The sequence below is a fragment of the Larus michahellis genome, chromosome 9 (assembly GCF_964199755.1).
Source record: "Larus michahellis chromosome 9, bLarMic1.1, whole genome shotgun sequence".
Classification (NCBI taxonomy): domain Eukaryota; kingdom Metazoa; phylum Chordata; class Aves; order Charadriiformes; family Laridae; genus Larus; species Larus michahellis.
Genome location: NC_133904.1, coordinates 36443530 through 36465422, shown reverse-complemented (window position 1 = coordinate 36465422; position 21893 = coordinate 36443530). Strand labels below are relative to the sequence as shown.

Here is a 21893-nt window from a genome sequence, read left to right as displayed (position 1 = left end):
GGTTGTTGGAGGGGATGCTCCTTTTGTTCCGCAGATTGTCCTGAATCTGATTTTCCCATATATATTCGCTTATACCCTTGATTTGTGCATAGGAAATTTGGGAGCAATACAAGGCTGGTAGTGTCAGTGCAGAGGACAGGATGGTCCTACACGAAAAAGAAGATTCTTAGTAGAACAAAGCACAAAATTGTAGGATTAATAATAAAAAGGGCTTTTAGCATAAAGATTCATCAGTCGGAGAGAGCGCAGGGGAAAGACATTAAACTACCGCCGGAGACAAGGCTCTCCGTGGGGCGCTTCTAGCAGAGACAGCTGAGTACGCGTGTGCCAGGGACAGGTGCCACCGTTTGAGCGCCGCGGCTGAATTTAAATTAGCGCAATTAACGCGGTGCGGTGGGTGGTGCCTCCCGCCGGGACCCAGGCTGCCCGCGCCCGCCCCGCCAGGGGGCGCCGCAACCAACCCCCGCTGCTCGCCAGGCCGCTCAGCCGAGCGCCGAGCCCGGCCCGGCCCCGCCCCGCCCCGCCGCTCAGCCGATGCCCGATGCGGGCCGGGGCTGAGGTGAGGGATGGCTCTGTCGCGGGGGCTCCGGTGCTGTCAGCGGGCCTTCGCCTGGCTGCCCGTCCTCATCATCGCCCTCGTCGTCCTCTGGTCCTACTACGCCTACGTCTGTGAGCTGTGCTTGGGTGAGCGCCGCGGGGGCGGCGGGCCGGGAGGGTGGCTGAGGCGGTGGTGGGCCGCTGTGGGGGCGGCTGTGGGGCTGTGGGCACTTGACCTTAGTCCTGAGTCCGTGCGTTGTGTGTCCTCACGTCAGCCCGGGGAAGTGGCGTTTGTGAGGAGAGGGAGATGTGTACCCACAGCGGAAGTCCATGTTGTCGCCGCGTGATAAAGTTCAGGTGTGATTTCTGGTTTAAGCGGTGACAAAGATCAGTCTATGTCCTGCGTTGCAGTCCTTTTTTCACGTTCTGAAGAGGAAAAAAACAGGTTACATTACAAAACAAGGAAGCTGGTGAGGGGTCACAAGTCTCATGAGGAACGGCTGAGGGAACTGGGGGTTCTCTACAACTACCCGAGAGGAGGCTGTAGCCAGGTGGGGGTTGGTCTCTTCTCCCACATAACAGGTGATGGGACAGGAGGAAACAGCCTCAAGTTGTGCCAGGGGAGGTTTAGATTGGATATTAGGAAAAATTTCTTCACCAAAAGGGTTATTAAGCATTGGAACAGGCTGCCCCAGGAAGTGGTGGAGTCACCATCCCTGGAGGTATTTAAAAGACGCGTAGACGTGGTGCTGAGGGACGTGGTTTAGTGGTGGACTTGGCAGCGTTAGGTTAATGGATGGACTTGATGATCTTAAAGGTCCCTTCCAACCTGGTCGATTCTATGATTAAATAACATGAGTCAACTTGTTACATTAGCATGGAAAACAGTAAATTTTAGAAAGGAAATGTTTGGCACTGGCTGATAATTGTATAGTTTAATGTAGCAATGTGACTATATAAGTTACAATGTTTCTTGTGTTTACTATGTTCTGGTTTAGTGCCTGTGCAAAACCCCATTAGGCAAAGAAATGTGTGCTAGGTCTGCTGGAGGTGAAGGGAAAAGCTGGTAGCTTGGACTTCTGAAATTGTGAGGAGAAGCACGTGGCTCTTTCTTTTCAGAACAAGGTAAACTGGATGAAGGAAGCCACAGTTTTCAGAACGGTAGTTTGAGACCTTTCTGTAAAAAGAGCTGCCTTTAGGTACTGCACAGCAAACTTAAATCAGATTTTTGTTAGGGTTGCCAATGCGGTAAGACCTGTTTTTTCTCAACAGGGACAAAAATGAAATGCAGCTTCTTTGATCTGTTTTAATCGGCAGCTAGGCAAAACCCTTAAATACTTCATGACATTTTATTCCATCTCTGAGATGGTGGGCTGTTTCTTTCTAGAATTCACATGAAACAGTATCTCCAAGGTGCACGTAACTGTGGATTAGACCGAGTGACAAAAAATTTAGAGTTTTTTTCTGAAATGTTGTCAGTCTCTTGAAATATGCTTTGTTTGCAGTGCTGTGCAAATTCAGTGATATTTAACACTGGTTAATTTCAAGTCTTAGTGCAGCTATTAGGAAAGACTCTGCTGATTTAAGTGGGGTTTGGTTTGGGCCTGTGTTATTCTGCAAATGCTGGTTAAGCTGGCAGGAGCTCATCCCACTACCTAGAATCACAGTTTAAAATCACTCCTTTGCCCACACTCGTCTATTTTTTTTTGCTCCATCTTTCTCTCTCATGCATTTTATTTGTGTGTGGAGGAGGTTATCTATACAGAAGTTGAAATGACTAAATTAATTATTTTAGGATTTGAACATTAACTGTTGGCATGTGCAGTTACTTGCAAACCAGCTCTCAGGACTCTTCCAGATTTCTAACATAGCAAGGCTATAGTGTTAGCTTTTTTTTTTTTTTTCAGGTTTCCGTTGTGTATTGCCATTTCAGCTGTTGCAAGCATGTAAATAGTAGATGCTCTGTCTGGATTCTTGATTTTCATCTTTAGTTGTGACGACTGCTGAGGATTGAAAGTAGTGTGGGAGTGATGTCCTAGAGGTATCTCATGATACTGGGTTTTAAACTTTCAATGACTGGTATGGCCACAAGTCAATACTCCGGAGGAGGCCTTGGTGTCATGTGTGGTTGGTGGTTGCTGCCACAGTGAGAACAATGACCCAGTGTCCTGCGATAAAATCTTTTATATAATCTTTATTTAGGAGTGTGCTCTTTCCTCAAGTAAAATCCTTAGAAAGGCCATGCTGCAAGTGCGACGTACTTCAGGGGGAAATGAAGCACTATTTGTGAAAATAGTGCTCTTCATAGTTTGATCTGCAGGAAGCCAAAGGGAAAACTAAAGGTTTCCTAACTGTCTTGTTCATCTGAAATTGAGTGTGCAGAGACACAGCAAATATTTGGTCTCTTTTTTCATCTACATTCTTGTGTAGATCAAAATTGTTTGTTAGCATGGTTTTAAGAAAAGCTACTTTCATTAGTTAAAGCAAGACCTCTTGGTTCCTACTCTGATTTACATTTTCCAAGTTTATTATACAAGTAAGATGATAGAGTGAGTCTTGAAAAATAGAGTTTCTTTCCAGGCACTGGCTGTAGGCTAGGAGTAAAGGGCTCCAATTCCTCAATCACTTATTTTTCTGTATAGTCTAACAGAATTACTGAAGGGGTCACTGCTTGTATGTATAACCTCTTAAATCTTTGAGTCTTCCAACAGTATGATCTTATTTTTGTAAGATTACGGTGTCTGTGGGAGATGATCCATGGCCACTAGTTTCCTTTCATTCCTCTGTTCCTCCAGGGAGCAACATATTTTGGTTGCAACCTTTAGATTCAAGGCTATAGACTTGATATAAGGGGCTCCCATCCCATGAAAGATCTTTGTCTTCCAAGCAGTATTCTGTGAAGAGATCACAAAACTGCTCTGTTTTCAGTTAAAGAAAGATGTCCTTACGTTTTCTGTTAAACTTGGATGATGACTTTTAAAATAATGGATGGATTTTAAAATAATCAGTAGAAGTAGACATTGAGCAATGTACCCTTTGCTGGTTGCTCAAAGTGGTTCTGTTAGCAGGGACTCTTCCTATGATTATGGTAAAGTAAGGAGGGGTTGTAAAAACTCCGCTAGTAGGAAGTGTAAAAATAATTGAGTCATTACAGTATATCCTTTGTTGCTGACTATACCAAAGCCAAGACAATTTGTAATTTTTAATTTTTGCTGATGCAGAAATGCATTTGGGCATGGCTTACTGTGGAGGGTCAAGACCACCTAGAGACTAGTACAAAGCAGGCTACAAGTATGTGCTTATAAATACGTGCATAGAGATGTTGCTTGGACAGTTGCTAGAGGAGCCCTGATGACAGACATCACTGTCACCAGAGGATTATTCTTTTCATATTTCTAAGGTACAAGTAAACAAAATATATTTCATAACAAGGGAAAATAAAGCATAAGCAGCAATTCTTGAACATCTTGTTGTGGGTGTAATTTGCGTGAGTAAACAAGGAATTGTTTAGGATGCTTTTGATTTGATGCTAAACTGTGGGCTCTTTTTGGCTATTGAATTTCAACTTTTTTCCTAAAATCACAGAACTGTAGGATTGGAAGTGACCTCTGGAGATCATCTAGTCCAACCCCCTGCCAGAGCAGGGTCACCTAGAGCAGGTTGCACAGGAACGTGTCCAGGCGGGTTTTGAATGTCTCCAGAGTTGGAGACTCCACCACCTCTCTGGGCAGCCTGTTCCAGTGCTCTGCCACCCTCAAAGTAAAGAAGTTCCTCCTCATGTTTAGGTGGAACTTCCTATGCTCAAGTTTGTGCCCATTACCTCTTGTCCTGTCCCCGGGCACCGCTGGAAAGAGCCTGGCCCCATCCTCCTGACACCCACCCTTTAAGTATTTATAAGTGTTGATAAGGTCCCCCCTCAGTCTTCTTTTTTCCAGACTGAAGAGACTGAAATCCCTCAGTCTTTCTTCATAAGAGAGGTGTTTGAGTCCCCTAATCATCTGGGTAGCCCTTTGCTGCACCCTCTCCAGCAGTTCCCTGTCCTTCTTGAACCAGGGAGCCCAGAACTGGACACAGCACTCCAGATGCGGCCTCACCAAGGCAGAGTAGAGGGGGAGGATGACCTCCCTCGACCTGCTGGACACACTCCTCTTGATGCACCCCAGGATGCCATTGGCCTTCTTGGCCACAAGGGCCCATTGCTGGCTCATGGTCATCCTGTTGTCCATCAGGACTCCCAGGTCTCTTTCCACAGAGCTGCTCTCCAGCAGGTCAGCCCCCGACCTGTACTGGTGCATGGGGTTATTCCTCCCCAGGTGCAGCACCCTACACTTGCCCTTGTTGAATTTCATAAGGTTCCTCTCTGCCCAGATCTCCAGCCTGTCCAGGTCTCTCTGTATGGTGGCACAGCCTTCCGGTGTGTCAACCACCCCCCCCAGCTTTGTGTCATCAGCAAACTTCCTGAGGGCGCACTCTATCCCCTTGTCCAGGTCATTGATTAATATATTTGAAGAGGACTGGACCCAGTACTGACCCCTGGGGAACACCACTCGTCACTGACCTCCAACTAGACTCTGTGCCCCTAATCACTACCCTCTGAGCTCTGTCTTTCAACCAGTATGAAAGACATGGCTCTATTTCAAATAGAAACATTATTTGTCACAAACTTTTCTGGGAATCCTATTTGCTCTGTAGACACATGTTTTTTCTTTTTCAGTGACACTGAGCAACCCTGTGGAAAAAGGTATGTGCATTCAGTTTACTATTTGACATTCAGTCCTTGTGTAAAAGATGCGCAAATGTTCTAGTTAAAATATTAAAAATACTTTCTGTCAATTTCTTTAAACTTACATACTTTTCAGTGTTGCCTTCCTGTAATTACGCATTCATGAAGTATACAGCATGCATTGTTAGACACACTATAAGTTACGGATGTATTGGGAAATACCTCTGTTTAGTTGCAGTATAAGCAGAAGAACATGAAAAGGCTTTGATCCCTTTTACACTTTTAGAAAAAACTATGTATATCTATGTGTATGTACCCATGCCCCTTTTGTCCCCATGTGTTTTATGGTTTCAGAGCTGATTTTACAAGCCAAACAGCAAAGACTAGTTCTGTTCGGTGGCCTGCTAAAAGTGAAAGCTTTTTGTAATGTTTTTTGTAGAGAGGCTTTTGCAGATGTTTCGCTTGGTTCTGTTGACCACTAACCATCTATTGAGTGGTAACACAGTAACTTTCAGTTACTGCCACAGATGAGTTAGAGCAAAGGTTTCTGTCTCATTATTACATGTCTTGAACACTTCTAGGATTCATTTGGTAGTCCGGGTTGGCAGACATGTTTTTCACGACCCAGGTGCAGAACGAGTTGGGCAGAGCAGCGGGATCACTTGATGAGACTTTTTCCACTGGTATGTTGTTGGAGGCCACACTCATGTTCTAAGAACAAGGGATTAGTTGCCGGTTTAGTATTCCTTCTCTTCTTTCCTGGAGGTGCTTTGGCAGCATTTGGCTAATATGGACGGCCTCTTACCTTCATTTCTTCTTCCAGGGTTATGAAGGATAAAGTAGGTGTAGTGGTTTTCAGCTGGCAAAATGTCCCATGAAGAACAATGCCAGCTGATACTTTACAGATCCTCCAGATTGCTGCGTCAAGTAAATTTTCTTTCCACTGGAGAGCTGTCCTAGTATTTACAATTGTTACAGAGAAACTGTTACTTATAGAAAGCATGATGCTAGTGATTATTCAGCAGAAAAAGTTATTAGTTGCCTAATCTATTAGTGCATCTCCAGGTCAGCTTCCTCTAACATGCTGCTGTATTGCTTTATCAACAACACTAAACCTGTTGCAAGATTTATTTCCTTACATGTTAATTTAAAAATGACTGAGCTCTACCTGCATGAAGCATAAGGATAACCTCTCAAACAAACAGCATAATAATGAGTTATTGTTGATTCACAGATCAGTCACACAATCTGTCACATTTTTGTGAGGTGTATCAGATCATTTGCCATCTCATTAGAAAGTCTCAAAGTTGTTTGGCCTCTTTACCAATTGCATTTTCATACAGTCAGTCTTGCATAAGAAGTTAGGAAGTGTTTGGATTTTAGACTTTTCTTTCCAGTAGGAGTAGTTACTTTAATCTTAATTTGCTAGAATTTGAGGCTTAAATGAAACGGAGAAAATGAGTTTATTATTATGATTAAATGGTGTGTTTAAATAAAACTGTCTTGTAACTGTTTGATAATGTCTTAGTGAGTCAAGTATTAAAGAAATAACAATCAAATAGCTTGTGTAGCTGAAGAATAACTGCCATTTGGCTTTTTGAATCACAGTATGTCTGCTTATGCCCAAAGTCTTTGAAATAAAGTTTGCATATTGAAGTAAGATTACTTTTATGCATACTGGATTTCATGTGATAATGTTTGGTCTAGTGGATTACAGTTCTTCCTCAGTAATCACAAGACCTGTTTTGCTTAATTTGAGGGATATTTTCCCGATCTGTTTTATTGGATCAACTGCGGCAAATCTAAAAGATGTTTAATAAGAGATTAGATTTTTTTTTTTCTGATGATGTAAAGTTCTGCTAGAGCATGTTATTTCTCTTCAACTCTCATAATTGGTAAAGAACACATTGCATGCATGGGTGGACAGTACACTGATAATATGGTGCTGTGATTTTAAGTGCATTTAGTAGCAACTGAACACAAAATTTGGAGGTGCTGGAGTATCGCAGTATTAACACTTACGCTGCTCAGCACCAGCGAGTTCTACTTTGCCTATGCTTAGGACGTGGCGAGGAGGCAGGAATCCTGTCATTCCCAGTGATACAGGGTTGTCACCTGCCCCCTGGCTGAAGTTTCTTATAGCTGTGTCTTCCTCACCCACGGAATCAGATCGGGTGGGGAAGGGGAGGCTTTTGAGATAGGTAACCCCTGCCTGCAGCCACAGATCTCTGAAATTCTACTGACACTTTGACCATAAGGTTTAGCTGTATTGTAATACTGGTTGGTACTGTAAATCTTTCTTTTTCCTTTACTTTTTTGTCATTATTGTGAAAGATTGGAATTATGCCCATCGTGAATGAAACTTTTGCTTAAGAAGTCATTGTTCTGCTTCTGTTTTTTGTTATGTTTTGTTTTTTAGTGGCCTATCTTATAATATTCCATATTCTCTTTGTACTCTTTGTGTGGACATACTGGAAGTCTATTTTTACACTCCCGGTGCAGCCAGGCAAAAAGGTAAGAGTCCAAGCACTTTTTCATTCATTGCAGAACAAAAGCAGGGATGCTAAAGCGAACTAAAAAATCCTTCAGTCTAGTTGATCTGGACAACTGATTGTATTTCCTAAAGAGATGGAAAGTGACTTAGAGTTGTTCATAAAACCGGAGTAATTTACCATTCTGAGTATACTTTGACTCCCCAAAGAGTGGGGTTTAAATCAGAGATGGTGTTAACTTTTAAAGCTGCTTTTACAGGTGTTCCAGAAGCTAATAGGATTTTTCATGTTGAGAGTAATAGGATTGATGATTATTAACTTCCATATTTATAGTGTCGTTGATCTCTAAGCATTTAACAAGTTGCAAGCCAAATCCTGGGGACCTTCCTTAACCTAGCTTTGCTGGAGTCTCCTGGTTAAGGACCTTCAGTTTTGGTTTTCACTCTTCATGGAAGATGTTACAGTGCAAGTGGAAACGGCTGCGTTTGTAATGGCAGTGGGGTTTCTTGATCTCTTGAGCCAGATTGTCATGGTGTGTATGTGAACATTCAGTGTCCCACCACAGTCCAGCATTGCCCGCTCTGCTGGGAGCCCTTTGCCAGCTGGAGCAGGCCTCTTTGTAGTGGTTAAGTTTGCTTCATTTGTCAGACTCCTTTTTTGTGATAGTGAGCGACAGAAGAATCATTTCCATTTTAAACATGCTGAGATTGTGATGTTGCATGTCTGTGGCAGTGAGGACTGTGGCTATGTGCATAGTGTATGGCTTTTAATTTGGTCCTAGGTATACGCGTAGCTCCAGTCCTTGTACTTCCTTGGGGATGTTGGTTGATGAGAAGCTCAACATGAGCTGACAATGTGTGCCTGCAGCCCAGAAATCTAACTGTATCCTGGGCTGCATCAAAAGCAGCGTGGCCAGCAGGTCGAGAGAGGTGATTCTGCCCCTCTATTCCACTCCTGTGGAGACCCCACCTGGAGTACTGCGTCCAGCTCTGGGGCCCCAACATAAGAAGAACATAGACCTGTTAGAGCGAGTCCAGAGGAGGCCACGAAGATGATCAGATGCTGGAGCACCTCTGCTATGAAGACAGGCTGAGAGAGTCGGGGTTCTTCAGCCTGGAGAAGAGAACGCTCCGGGGAGACCTTATAGTGGCCTTGCAGTACCTAAAGGGGCTGCAGGAAAGGCTCTTTATCAGGGAGTGTAGTGACAGGGTAAGAGGTAACAGTTTTAAACTGAAAGAGGGTAGATTTAGATTAGATATCAGGAAGAAATTCTTCACTGTGAGGGTGGTGAGACACTGGCCCAGGTTGCCCAGAGAAGCTGTGGCTGCCCCATCCCTGGAGGTGTTCAAGGTCAGGTTGGATGGGGCTTTGAACAACCTGGTCTAGTTGGAACCGGATGATTTTTAAGGTCCCTTCCAACCACAACCATTCTGTGATTCCCTGGTCAGCAGCACCATGAAAGATAAATGTAACAATATACTACAGTAAAGAGAAACTGGGGTTCACTAAAGTAGTGACTGAAGTAGATTGTTTCATGAATAATACTTCAGTGAAGGGTTTGATATTGGTTTTTTAACATAGGTGGTTTATTTTAGGACAAGAGTATGATTTAGTAGTTGGAGCACAAGACAGTCAGAGGCAGACGTGTTTCAATTCTTTTTCTACCAAATACTTACTTTTTCATGTTGCTGGGATTGGTGGATTTTTATTTTATTTTTTTTGCATTTTGTTTTACCTCTTTATGAAATACTAATAAAACACTATGTTTGGAGCCATAGAATGAGCATGATGTTTGTGTATCTCTCTTTGTCTGTTTAACAAATGCATTTTCACATTAGATTAATCTCATTAGAAGGAGTGGGAGGTAAAAATGTTTCCAAACTTGCCCGTATTTTAAATATTATCTCTGCTCCCCATGGGTAACTGCTCCTCTCATGACTTCTGCTTCTAGTATCATATGTCCTATGCTGACAAAGAACGCTACGAAAATGAAGAAAGGCCGGAGGTGCAGAGGCAAATTCTCGCTGAAATGGCAAGGAAGTTGCCAGTGTACACGCGAACGGGGAATGGAGGTCAGCTGAGCAGAGCACTGTGTTTCTCTAAATCTAATCAAGCACGCTGAAGTGGCGTGTGCTGGCAATCCAGCTGGTACTGTCAGCTGATGGGGCGTTCCTAATGCCGCTGCACGCATTGAGTAACTCCTGTGTGAATAATGCTAATGCTTTTCTCTCAGGTTTTATGTTTAGGAAAACAAAATAGCCTTGAACGCTTCTGTTCATCTTCAGCAGAGTATCAGGTGCTGCCTTTGAGAAGCTACATGTTACCCTTTGTATTTTTTGTTCAAAAGCCTACTCGCGTTGTCTGCATTTAGTAATAGAATGATAAAATTGGTACTCGTTTTTACTTAAAATGGAGTCTCACTTAGAGATGCAGGCCATAATTCTGTGAGCAGATTTCTGGCCCTTGTTCTGTGATTAAATGCTTACTGCACTCCTTTCAGAGGTTAACAAAATACGTGTGCATATTGGAGGCTTTGACCCCTTCATTTCTGTCAGATCAGCCAAAGAATTCTGAAGTCAAGAACTGCTCTACAGGCAATGATCAAAACAGAATGTATGTACAGGCTGAGTAAATGCGGAAGCCAGAGGGAAGTGTACAATTGTGTGTTATTGCTTTTAAGCTGGTTGTAGGCTTTGCAGTGAGGATTGTTCCCCGCTTCTGCAAGTGTCCAGAAGAATGATGAGCCTTGCTTATCTGATTATGACCTGGCAGTGCAAATCAGCTGCAAATGCCCTCATCTTTTGAAGGGATAGGATAAAGAATACAAATAGTTAGGAAATGAGCAGAATATTAAGTAGCATGTTGAAAAAAGAACACTCTCTTCTATTATTTGGTATTAACATCTCTTTAATTTCAGGTATTCGATTCTGTGATAGATGCCAGCTAATAAAACCTGATCGTTGTCACCATTGTTCCGTTTGTGCTATGTAAGTTCCTGGATTGTTTTTCACTGAGGTGAATACAGTCACCACTGATGGGCTGGTCCTTCACGTGTCCTTTTACAGATAAGGGCACCCAGTACCTCTGTGCCAGCTGCAGCTGCCAGGGTGTGTTCCTGTGGGACAGCGTTAGCAGTTGCATCCCTGCTATTTGTGGCCCTGGAGCGTTTGCAGTTCCCACACCTCCAAGTGTATCAGCGTTAAGTTGCTAGGTAGCATGCCATCTAGTGAAAATTAACGGATTAACCTAAGCAGGTTAAAATAAAGTATGATTTGGACATTTGGACTTTTTTTAGTTTGTGGTTTTTTTTTTTTTTTTTTTTTTAAATCCCTGGCCTTTACCTGTGTTGTTTTGCAAAACTGTTGGGCCCTCTAGTGCAGAAATCATTTTAGTTCCTTAGTTCCTTTTCATCTTGCAGAGTATCAGGGACATTGATCTTGGAAAAAGTAATAAATGTTCCCTCTTAAAATTATATCTAAATGAAAAAAATCAAAGAGACAGCATAATCTTCAGTTTGTGCCATGTAGAAATCTGTTAGATTTTTGTTAAAAAACAGAGGCTTTTCCTATTGATCTGCAGTTGGCGAATATGTACCAAATAAACATTTTCAATTTTTCTTTTTTGTCCTTTTGCAGATGTGTGCTAAAAATGGATCATCACTGTCCGTGGTATGTCTCAGATATTGCTTTGTAGTTTTCTGAAAGGAGAGGCTGTGTAAATATATTTCTTCCACAGAATCATGTCCGTGTGCCTCTTTCAGTTTAGACCATGCATCATGTTATGTTGGGAAATTTAGAAAATAATCACGCTTTGAAATTGCCTGAAATGTTTGATATTTTGAAAGACACCGTTCATGTTTGTTCCAGAAGTTATGTGTAAAAAAGCTGTTTTATTGATATAATTTAAAACCCAACTGCTAATTCAATCTTTGACTATTATTAAAATTTTAAAGGGACTTCAGCTTAACCTTTAATTTTGTGTATCTAATTGTTTCAGCATGTAGTTGATGTTGCTTTCAATATTAATATTTGCATGCAGATTGTTTCTGAAAGGATGCCTGCCACCTGTGCATGGTCAGAGACAGTTTGTGTAGATGGTGCATGCATTAATTAAGCTTTATACTTTCTGAGAATTGCTGCCACTAAATTTCTTAAACTCCTTTTTTTTTTAAAAAAAAAAAGGAAGATCTCAGAAATCAGAAGCCACACAAACATTTCCCCACCTGAACCTCCCTGGTAATCCTAAATTGTAGAGGATTTTTCAAACCATAGTTTTGAGACAAATACCTGCTATTTTTTTCTGTATTCCCTTGTTCCTTTTTAGAGTTGTTCTGTGCATGGAGGATTATAAGCAAATTTGGGTTTATTTTTTTTGTATGTAAACAAACAAGCAGTGGTGAATCTGGCTCCTGAGTTTTGCAGATGAATGAAGTAACACAGAAATCCCAGATCTGAGTACCAGCCAAGAAATAGACATGAGTAATTAGAGCCTGCCTCTGGGACAAATTTACCAGTGGTACCAACCTAAAACAGATTCCAAAAATATGAACTGTCCTTTCACTTGGCATAGCAAGAAGTCTTCTGGTGAAAAGCAAAAAGACTTTTGTTGTATTTCACTTTAACCACTGAGGGGAGCTATTTATTGACGCAGCTGTGTTGTCTAATCAAGAGGCTTTGTTATAATAAAACCAAAAAAAATTGTAGTACTCATTGTGTTACAACTGTGCGCTGTACATATCCTGATTTCAACTTTGCTTTTGTTCTCTAGGGTGAATAACTGCATTGGATTTTCTAACTACAAATTCTTTCTACTGTTCTTAGCCTATTCTTTGTTGTATTGCTTGTATATTGCTGCAACAGTCTTCAAGTATTTCATTAAGTATTGGACAGTAAGTTGTGAAATCTGGTTCCTTTTTCATACCCTGTGAGTCTGGTGGGGTTTGGTCACTCCTGTTACTTTTTTGCTTTCAGTCAATGGAGGGTCTCCATTTCTTCCATAAGGTATTTTCCTGAGCCCTTTTTTTTGATTATAACTCCCGTTACATGTCTGAAACACACAAAGCAAGAAGCAAATAGACTTCAGGAATTTCTAATTGTAGAGTTAGCTTCTGGCAAAGAAGTTATATCCCCTTCCTGTTCCTGTGTTTGCGCGTATGTATCTCAGAATCTCTAGTATCAAAGTATCACATCCTGCACTGATCTGTACATATTTACTGAACAATATAAAAAAAGTGTTCATTTTCTAATCCCCATATGACTCCTTTCTCAATTTAAAAGTTGACTGAAATAAAGTGTGCTTGTTATTCAGTTATCAATTATCATTTATATGCAAGCAATGCCAACTGACAGTTCCAGTAAAAGACCGGTCTTTTGTCTCCAGTTTTTTTATGTCCCCTCTGCTGCTAACTCTGTGTGGCTGTGTTTAAGTAACTTACCTTTGCTGTGCATTAATTTATTACATTTCTGTTGTTTTAATGGCTAATCACTTACATAAAATGCCTCCTGAGATGCTCATGGGACACAAGCAGGAATTGTTTCTTATGCTAAGAAAAGCACGGAGGCTTGAGCTCTGTGGCTGCATATATGGAATGTCCAAAGGCTGAGAAGGAATTTTTTCCCTTGGAGGTCCCCACAGCCTTTCTGTAGATCTATGCTTATGAGGATCTCTGGCACTTGACTCTTCTGATGTAGAAGGAAAGAAGTGTTTCTTCTGCTTGTAAGATCCTGCTTGCCTTTTAAACTCTTCCAAACCATCTCTGCTTAGTTCTAACACTACCTGGTTGCTGTAGCTATGGAGGCCAGGTTTTCTTGGCATGCCTTATATTGCAGTAGGTGCAGAATTTTAATAGATGCATAGGAAACCCAGCAGAATGCAAACAAGGCTTCAAGAGCTTGTACCTGCTTATTTCCCAGTGGGCACAGGGCGTGTTTCTTGTGCCCAGGTGGGAAGCTGTGGTTGTACTGGCTCTGTTATGTATAAAAAGTTAGTAGTAAACACCCACTCTTTCTGCTTTGATTGCAGGAGGGGAAATGAAGCAGATCATTTCTTTGTCTCTTCTTGCTTTTTATAGTAAGGTGTGAGAACTCCAAATAGGAGATTTAGAGGATATCTTTCTAGGAATAAAGAATTTTCAGCTTTTATTTGTTCTTATCACTTGTTTTGTGTTGCTTTTCTTTCCAGGGTGAACTGACAAATGGGCGTTCCAAATTTCATGTCCTTTTCCTTCTCTTTGTGGCAATCATGTTCTTCGTAAGCCTTATGTTTCTGTTTGGCTACCATTGTTGGCTCGTTAGTAGAAACAGATCTACTTTAGGTAAGGCTCTCGTATCTTACTTCAAGTAAAACATACCAAAAGTGCCTTAAGAAGAAAAACAAAAAAGCAAAAGGCATCTGTGTTCTACTTCTGTACATTTCCACTGGCTTATGAGGGGAGGAAGGTGTAAGATCTTGGCACAATGCTGCAGAAATTTGTCACTTCAAATGAGCTGCAATTTATTTATTATGACAAAAACTTTGTAAGGGAAATGAGAGCCTTAAAATGTAAAAGTCCAATTATAAAAATGTTGTGCATGTGTGTAACTACACTTGCTGTGAAATGAGTGCAACTTTTCAGGAATAATGGTTCTATATGCTCATATGCTGGAGTGCATCCTCAAACAGCTTAGTAAGGGTGGCAAAAACGGCGTCCATCTTCATGGACAAAGGCAAAGAAGTTACAACTGTAAAACCAATGAAATGCAAACCTGAAACAGTGTGATTTTGTCAAGTGATTTCTTTGTCTTTGCTCAGATAGTTGTTCAAATTTTAAAGCTTTTTGGATAAAGTTTTATAACAAAACACACACTATCAGGAGTTTGAGCAAATGCTCAGATTTTGTATAGTTATTAACTCATTTCAAGACCTCTGCAGCAGCTTAGAAGGTAGATAAAATTGTTTTTAGTGCACTCTAGGTTCTCCTCCCCTCTCTTTTTCTTAATTTTATGACTCTCCATAACACAGGGTCTATTTGCATATGCTTGTTCTTAATGCTTGTTCATTATATCATTAATGAATGGCAATTTATATCTCCAGTGTCACTTCTGAAATATGCATTGAAGACCAACCTACTTAGTTCTGCAGATTTTTTTACTTGGAAATTTCTACACACTGAATTTCAACAAGTGTTGTGCAAAGATTTTTAACTATGCTCTAGATTAACCAAATTGTTTGTAGCTTGGTTTGACTGTTCCATATGGTTCAGCTGCAAGACCAAATTCCTACCTTTGGTTTGGAAGTATTTACAGGCTTGCAAAATGAAAAAACTATTATTTTCAAACTTTGTCATGTTAGTTCATAATCTGTTAAATCGTGTTGTCTTTAGATGGCTACAACATGCACAATCCTGTTTCAGAGTGTTTGGCATTGACTTTCACTTTCTTTTTTTTTTTTTTTTTTTCACTGAAATTGCATCTGTACATAGAGGCTTTCTCAGCTCCAGTGTTTCAAAATGGCCCAGATAAAAACGGATTCAATCTTGGCTTTGTAAAGAATCTTCAGCAAGTGTTTGGAGAGGAAAAAAAGCTCTGGTTACTACCTGTTGCCTCTAGGTAAGAGCCAAAAACTGATACAATTAACTGAAGGGACTGACTTCTAAATGTCTGCTGCAGCCTCGTGTGTTACACCTATTATAGTATGGCTTGGCAGACGACTGGTATGCATCATTGTAAGTGCAGCAACAGCCATCATCTGTGTTAATCCCCTTCACCACAAGTCTGGAAGGGAAAGGTTTTTGAGGGCTAAATGTGTGGCACAAGGTGTTTGTACTCTTCCTGGACTCCTGTGGCACGTGTGCGGGTGAGTGTTCGCTTCAAAGATGCTGTTTTCTTCGTCTGTTTCTTAATGTAGGGGAAGATGTTGTTTTGGCACTTAGTAGGCCAGTAGTAAAGTACATGGGAATTTAATTCCTTTTGTAGCTGGGCACAATTTAAAATAACTTCCTGGCATAGCAATTCACAACTTTCTCAAGTAGCAATGTAAAAGTCCCAATTGCATCCCCACTGCCATCTGTTTTCTACTGATAAGTACAGTTAAAGGGAAAAGATTAGCCCAGAAAGCCTTTCCGTTAATGAAAGGCAGCATCGAAGTGCCAGTCAGAGGTGCGTTAGCAGTGTGCATAGTCATCACAGGGAGAACACTCATGTTCTTTTCCTTTCGTAGAGAAATCATCAGAAGAAAAAGGCACTTCAGCTAGTTTACACTTTCTCTGTCTATGCTGCTGGATGTTTGGGAATGCAGTATGGTGCAGACCAAGCTACAACATCTAGTTTTTAACTTTGTTAGTTTACATTACATGAATTTAAACGTTCTGTCAAACTCTTGTTTGATATCCAGATACGCATTTCACAGAATCACGGAATTGTAGGTTTTGGAAGGGGCCTTCGGAGATCATCTAGTCCAACCCCGCTGCCAAAGCAGGATCACCTAGAGCAGTAGTATTTACTATTTGGGCAGTAGTATAGCAAAAAAAGCTTTTGCAATTTTAAATCTTTGCAGAATGTTTTTATTTTATTTATTTTTTCCATTTTGTGTACAGGCTTAACTCACAGGAAAGTGGGTCTTTTATTTGTCTTTCAGTAACATCTAACAAAGATTGGGGCCATTTTCTATTGGGTGTCATTCAAACACAGAAGTGTAATTTCTACTCCAAAGAATCTATGATATAAATTGATAAAATTTATACCTATGGAATAAGTTGCTCCTTCTACATAAATGCTTTCCTACTCTCCCCCTCACTTCTAGCTGTCCTCAAGTTAATTTGATTCCTGTTTGGTTTTTTTTCCTATATCCAAATGACTTGATCAAGTTAGGCACGTTAAGTTCTGCTAAAAATGACTTAATTCCAGGTTACAGGTTTAAACTTCTATTCTCCAGAGAACTTGAAGGAATTGAGGACCAAAACTACTCGCTAGTAAAACTTGGTATCTGAGCTGCCATGAAAAATAAGCACAGTATTTTTCAAAACTTAAAAATAATGATAAGTAAACATTGGAAATGCAGGCAATGGAAGAATTTGTTTGCAGATAGAGTGTGTAGAAATTGGCATCCTTCAGCATCACTTGCTGCTTTTTACAGTGTCTTTCTGTGCTTTTTTTCCTTGCAGCCAAGGCGATGGACACTTTTTCCCGATGAGAGCTTTGTGTGAAGCTCAGAATCCTCTCCTAGCAAACGAAGAACAGTGGGAAGATGATGGAATAGACGAAGAGCCTCATGGTAAGGTAACGCTAAAGGAAATTAGTTGTGTCTTGACCTACTGTGTCTTGACCTACAGTGATTAATGAATGAATTATTAGAGCTAATCAAATAAAAAAATAGTGTTGGCTGAGTCACTGGGCAGCTCTGACTTGACTAATGAACACAGACTAAAAATAAGCCCTCCTTTGGAGTCAACTCTTTTTTTTTTTTTTTTTTCCCGTCACTTTTTTTAGTAGCTTTCTACTTGTGAGTAAATGAACTGAGAGTTTGTTACAAGTTGCAGAAAGAAATTGAAACTTCCAGAAACTGAGTGTATTTATATGTAAATGTTGCTCCATGTAGCACAGTTACTGGAGACATAAAGTTGTGTCTGTAAAAATGAAAAGACTAAGATTTTTTTTAAAAGTGCATTTGTCCTCTAAGAGTTTGTGAAAACACATGCAAACACCTGACTGCAGTGATACATTTAGGAAGCCGCTTTATACTTCCTTTGTTCAGCTTTCTTAAAAGAGTAAAGAAGTTCACTTGGTTTTGACGCTTGCTTAGCTATGTGCTAATCTCCATAGAAGACATATACGTGCTGTAAGCAATTCTAGGTGAACTGGCATGTTTGTACAACAGATTTGATCAGTTTCTGAAATGTGAACATACCTTTTATGCTATGGATGTCCTATTAGAAAAAAGACTTTATATGTATATCCATTCTTTGACAATTTTTGTTGGATGCATCCAAAATTAGTTGAATGACTCTGTAGTGTAACATTTGTTTAAACTTTGTCAGAGACCCCAGTTACCATGTTTGAGGGTTCAGAAATCCTGCCAGTAGGTTAAACAAGGACTCATATTTTTTCCTGTGCGGGAAGGATTTCGTTCACAGGTTCCCTTTAAAAGAAATATGATAATCTCACTCTTCTTTTCCCTTTAAGGAATGGTGAAAGTGTTAATTAATTCTCAGGTTACTACAATTAGTGGATCAAGCAAGTATACTTGGAGAACCAAATATCACTGCCTTATTATTCAGAGACATGATTTCCACAGTTGCACTCCTTATTGCCTCAGAATAGTTTTCAGAAGCTTTGCTGATAACGTTCCCGTTCGGGGTATACATTTCAGTCATATTTGTACAATGAATGTTTGGGAACCTGTGAGGAAGACTATAGTCTTGGTTAAAGCGGGCAACAGAAACTTTTCATGTGAACATGTTTATACATGTGCAACGTCCTGTGCAATGAGCTCGTAAATCCTAACAGCACAGTGTTTGCTGTTCAGTCTCTGGTTAGGTCTTTCCTGCAGCTGTTTATTCAAGTTATTCCACTGCAAAATAAACAGTCTGTGTATTTCCAAGGCACACTTTGCATACTGCTGGGACAATAGACTGTCCAGGATTTTGTCAATAGGACTGAGGAGGCTCATTTTGGCGTTTTTTTTTTAGATTAACTGCATTAATTAGTTCGTATTTGTGTGTTAGAAAACTACCTGTTCTTCCTGTTTTGTTCTGTACATTTTGGCAGTTACAAGGTAACATAAATTGGCTTTAAAAATAACAAAATACGGCATCTCTCTGTATTGTTTGTGATGTTTAAAATAGCTCCTTTAGGAATGAGTCAGAACTTCTTCCAACTTTTATAAATTATAAGTTCTCGGAATAAAAAATTAATTCTTAAGTATGAAAATGTTTGACGGTGAGATGATTTTTGGCCAGATCAGACCCCAGAATAGGTTTAGGTTAAACATAGGTTTAAAGTAGATGTTTCTGTGCAGCTTATGTATGGCTTAAGTCTAACCTCCACAGCATTCAGTTTTCCAAGATTTGGTCTGAAACCTGATAGAAAAATGATGTTTTTATTTTGCAGTTGAGAACGTTTAGGAATAAACTTACTGTGAGTGTATGAAATGTATTACCGTGTATTTCTACCACGGCTATATCAACCCAGTGCTATTCAGAGAACATGATCTCCTGGTTCATTAAGCTTTGGTACCTTCACTCCCATCTGACAGAAGGGTTTTAGGAGACTGCGTTGTAGGCACAAATAACGTTTTGCTCTTCCTTGTTTTCTCACCACTGCATTTCTTTTTTATAAGGCATCAGCAAATGAAGTGCTCTGAGCTTAGAGTTTTCGGATTCCGTCTTACATAATAGAATTAAAGCAGTATAATTTTCGAACCAGAAAGGCCAGTAATGTTCCAGTAAAACTGAAAGGTCTTTATTTGTCTTTCTGGCATTAAAGCTTGTGACACAGTTATAGATAAAGCCAATAACAGAGTAATCTCAGTTTAAAAACTACTGTTTAGTTGGCTCTGCCAAGAGGTTGTCTATTTTTATTTGGAATGATTCTTAAAATCACACTCTCACACTTAGTGAAAAATGTATTCTCAGGGAGAAAAACAGATTTACTTACCTCTAACTACTTTGTTTTTCTTTCTGTAGATTCCGGTGAAGCTTCATCCCTTGCCATAGAAAGGGAGACATAGCAGTTTGAAAATGCAGCAGTATAAAGCTTGTTCAGAAAGGTCAGTATTTCTTTCTTCATTACCTTCAAAACAGACGCTCTGCAGGGAAATCGGTAGCTACTGTTGGGCAGGTTTTGACTTTAACAGCAGCATCCCCCACAGCTCTCAGGCAGCGGCATCGAACGTACTGAGGGCTGCAGAGCGCAGACCTTCACGCTGGCTTTGGAGGGGTGCAGCTGTGATGGGGGCATGCCATCTAGGCCTCTGAGATCTCTGAAGGGCACAGACCCTCTCACCAGAGTATTGTGTTAATGCACGGTAGTATTTCACTGACACTTCTCCATCTTGTCCAGAAATCTATTGTTTAAGAGAACCTAAAATAAAACAGTGGCTACCCAGTAGCCCTGGGCTGGATGTTGATGCAGTTAACACAAGAGCCGAAAACACCGTTTGTAGGGGGAGGATACAAACCCTGCAGCTCCTCTGGCAGGAACGACTCTTGCCATTAACTTGTACAGTTAGAGTGATTCATGAAAGATGAGAAGGTGCAGATGCAGTCTTAAAAGAAACTGAAGTTGAGAATAGCCAAGTTGCAGCTAAGAATAAATGGAAGTAACTTGTAATGCCCACATCAGCTACTGTTCTCTTATCTACTTTTTTTTGCACCCTGGAGAAACTTGGGTGTAACAACAGATGATACAGTCTGGGGAAGGTGCTGCTACCAGAACGTTCACTGGTCTGTAATCTGTTCTGACTAGATAACAGCGAGGAGCTATCCCGCACAGGTACTGTTGCAGCAGCTGCAGGCTGTGTCCTCTGCAGCCTCCATGAACCATTTCTCGGAGTGGAGTGTAATTGACCCAGATTCAAGGAGTATCCTCTGCTGTCCCACTTGCTGGAGGTGGAATAGTCAAGCAGAATTTGCCCTTCCATTTCCTGTGGGTGTTGAATAACTGCATTGTATGGCAAAGCACTGTAATCCACTGCCTAGTTCTGCACATGAAAAAGGCAACTCGAGATTTTTATAAATGGGCTTCTTGTATATTGTAGTTGCAATTCCATTTTCTTCCACTGAGAAGAAAAACCCCAAAGTATTTTTTCTGTCAGTAGTCAGTGAGGACGGCATGCTGCCATTCTACTGAGGGAGTGAAAAAACAGCATTTTCCCTGTTGTACTGCATGGCTTTAAAACGGTGCTCAAAGTCAAGATTAGACAGCCCTCTACGGCTCATCACATCAGTGCTTATAGTTGCATGTTTTTCTTTATTTAAATTTCAGCTTTCCTCTCAGGCGTCAACATCCCTTCTCTTGGCATGGACTTCAGTTTTGAGGGGCAGAAAACAAGTGGATCTTCAAGATGAGAAAACATGAAGTATCGTCTGATTGGAATCTGCATTCTAGAGTGCTTCTCCAGAAATCACGCTATCCGGATGTTTCAGGGCTTTATAAGTTTAAGTTACAGAGTGAACAGAACAGTTCTATAGAGTGATTCTGGCCAATCTTCTTTGGCCTGCTCTCTTTATTTTATAAATAATATATATTTTTTATTCAAAATAGGTAAAAAGTATTGATGCAAGGTGTTGTGGTTTAGCCCCAGCTGGCAACAAAGAACCACGAGGTCTTTTGCTCACTCTCCCTGCCTGCCCCCCCCACCCCTCCCGCCTCCTGCCCAGTGGCGGGGTGGGGGGAGAATGGGAGGAAGCTATGTACTGGGCATGGTGACCACTTGACTGGTTAGGGTCAGCTGCTGGGCTCTGTCCTGTCCCAGTTCCTTGTGAATATTAACCCTGTCCCCGCCAGAACCAGGACACGAAGGGATTTCCAAAGGCCTTTTAATTTTGCAAACATCAGGGACTCAAGCTGTTGAAATTCTTCCAAGCCATAATATTCTTGGGGATGGTATTTATTTTGAGACTGATTCTCCACCTACTCTGACAAGTAACATTTTCTAATGTGTTTAAAGTTCTGTCTGAGTCAGTTCAACTCAATGAGAGACAGACCCTCTTAAATTTGGCACTAAATTGATATTTGGATATAAGTGTGTTGAAAGAAAAAGTGCTGAAGATGCATATATACACGTGCAGCTGTGTGCAAAAATAATATACTCACATTGGCACTGTCAAGATTCAAGAATATTGTGGCCATAGATTTTTATTTTTTTTTTTACATTTTTTTAGGAGGGTGTAACTGTCTTAGAGTTTGAGTTATAGGTCCCTTTAAGCCCAATCCTACTTGCAGGCACCTAAAATGCAAAAGGGAACTTTAGACACTTTGCATTAATTCCTAAGGCTACAACTCATTCCTGGGTCAGGTTTGATGGAAATTTATGTGTTTATGGAGTCAGAAAGGAAGATGTAAATTCAAAACACGCGAGTTGGAAATGTGCACTGAAAGTTTAGCTCCAACAGTAGTGTTTGGAGTTTATGTTCCACAAAGGTGGTTTTAGTCCCATAATGCTGA

The 21893-nt window shown here is 40.8% G+C and overlaps 1 protein-coding gene across 2 annotated transcripts; it reads left to right on the top strand.

Annotated features, from left to right (window-relative positions):
• Positions 1-530: 530 nt before the first annotated feature.
• ZDHHC15 (zDHHC palmitoyltransferase 15) lies at positions 531-20930 on the top strand. 2 transcript variants are annotated; one of them, XM_074599695.1, is made up of 13 exons: positions 670-684; positions 5252-5278; positions 5842-5943; positions 7680-7774; positions 9704-9824; positions 10670-10739; positions 11388-11420; positions 12520-12640; positions 13933-14065; positions 15212-15338; positions 16892-17001; positions 19412-19494; positions 20712-20849. In XM_074599695.1, the coding sequence occupies exons 3-12, from the start codon at positions 5871-5873 to the stop codon at positions 19453-19455; spliced, it is 927 nt and encodes a 308-aa protein (XP_074455796.1). In that variant the 5' UTR covers positions 670-684; positions 5252-5278; positions 5842-5870; the 3' UTR covers positions 19456-19494; positions 20712-20849. The 2 variants fall into 2 exon arrangements, with proteins under 2 accessions (XP_074455795.1, XP_074455796.1); XM_074599694.1 differs by lacking the exon at positions 5842-5943 and having other exon boundaries at positions 531-684; positions 20712-20930.
• The last annotated feature ends 963 nt before the right edge of the window (positions 20931-21893 follow it).

Excerpts from the sequence above, each read along its gene's own strand:
- ZDHHC15 (XM_074599694.1), top strand. The coding sequence starts at position 567 with ATGGCTCTGTCGCGGGGGCTCCGGTGCTGTCAGCGGGCCTTCGCCTGG. Across the intron at positions 11,421-12,519 it reads ATGGATCATCACTGTCCGTG|GGTGAATAACTGCATTGGAT; the intron begins GTATGTCTCAGA and ends TTTGTTCTCTAG. Across the intron at positions 14,066-15,211 it reads TAGAAACAGATCTACTTTAG|AGGCTTTCTCAGCTCCAGTG; the intron begins GTAAGGCTCTCG and ends ATCTGTACATAG.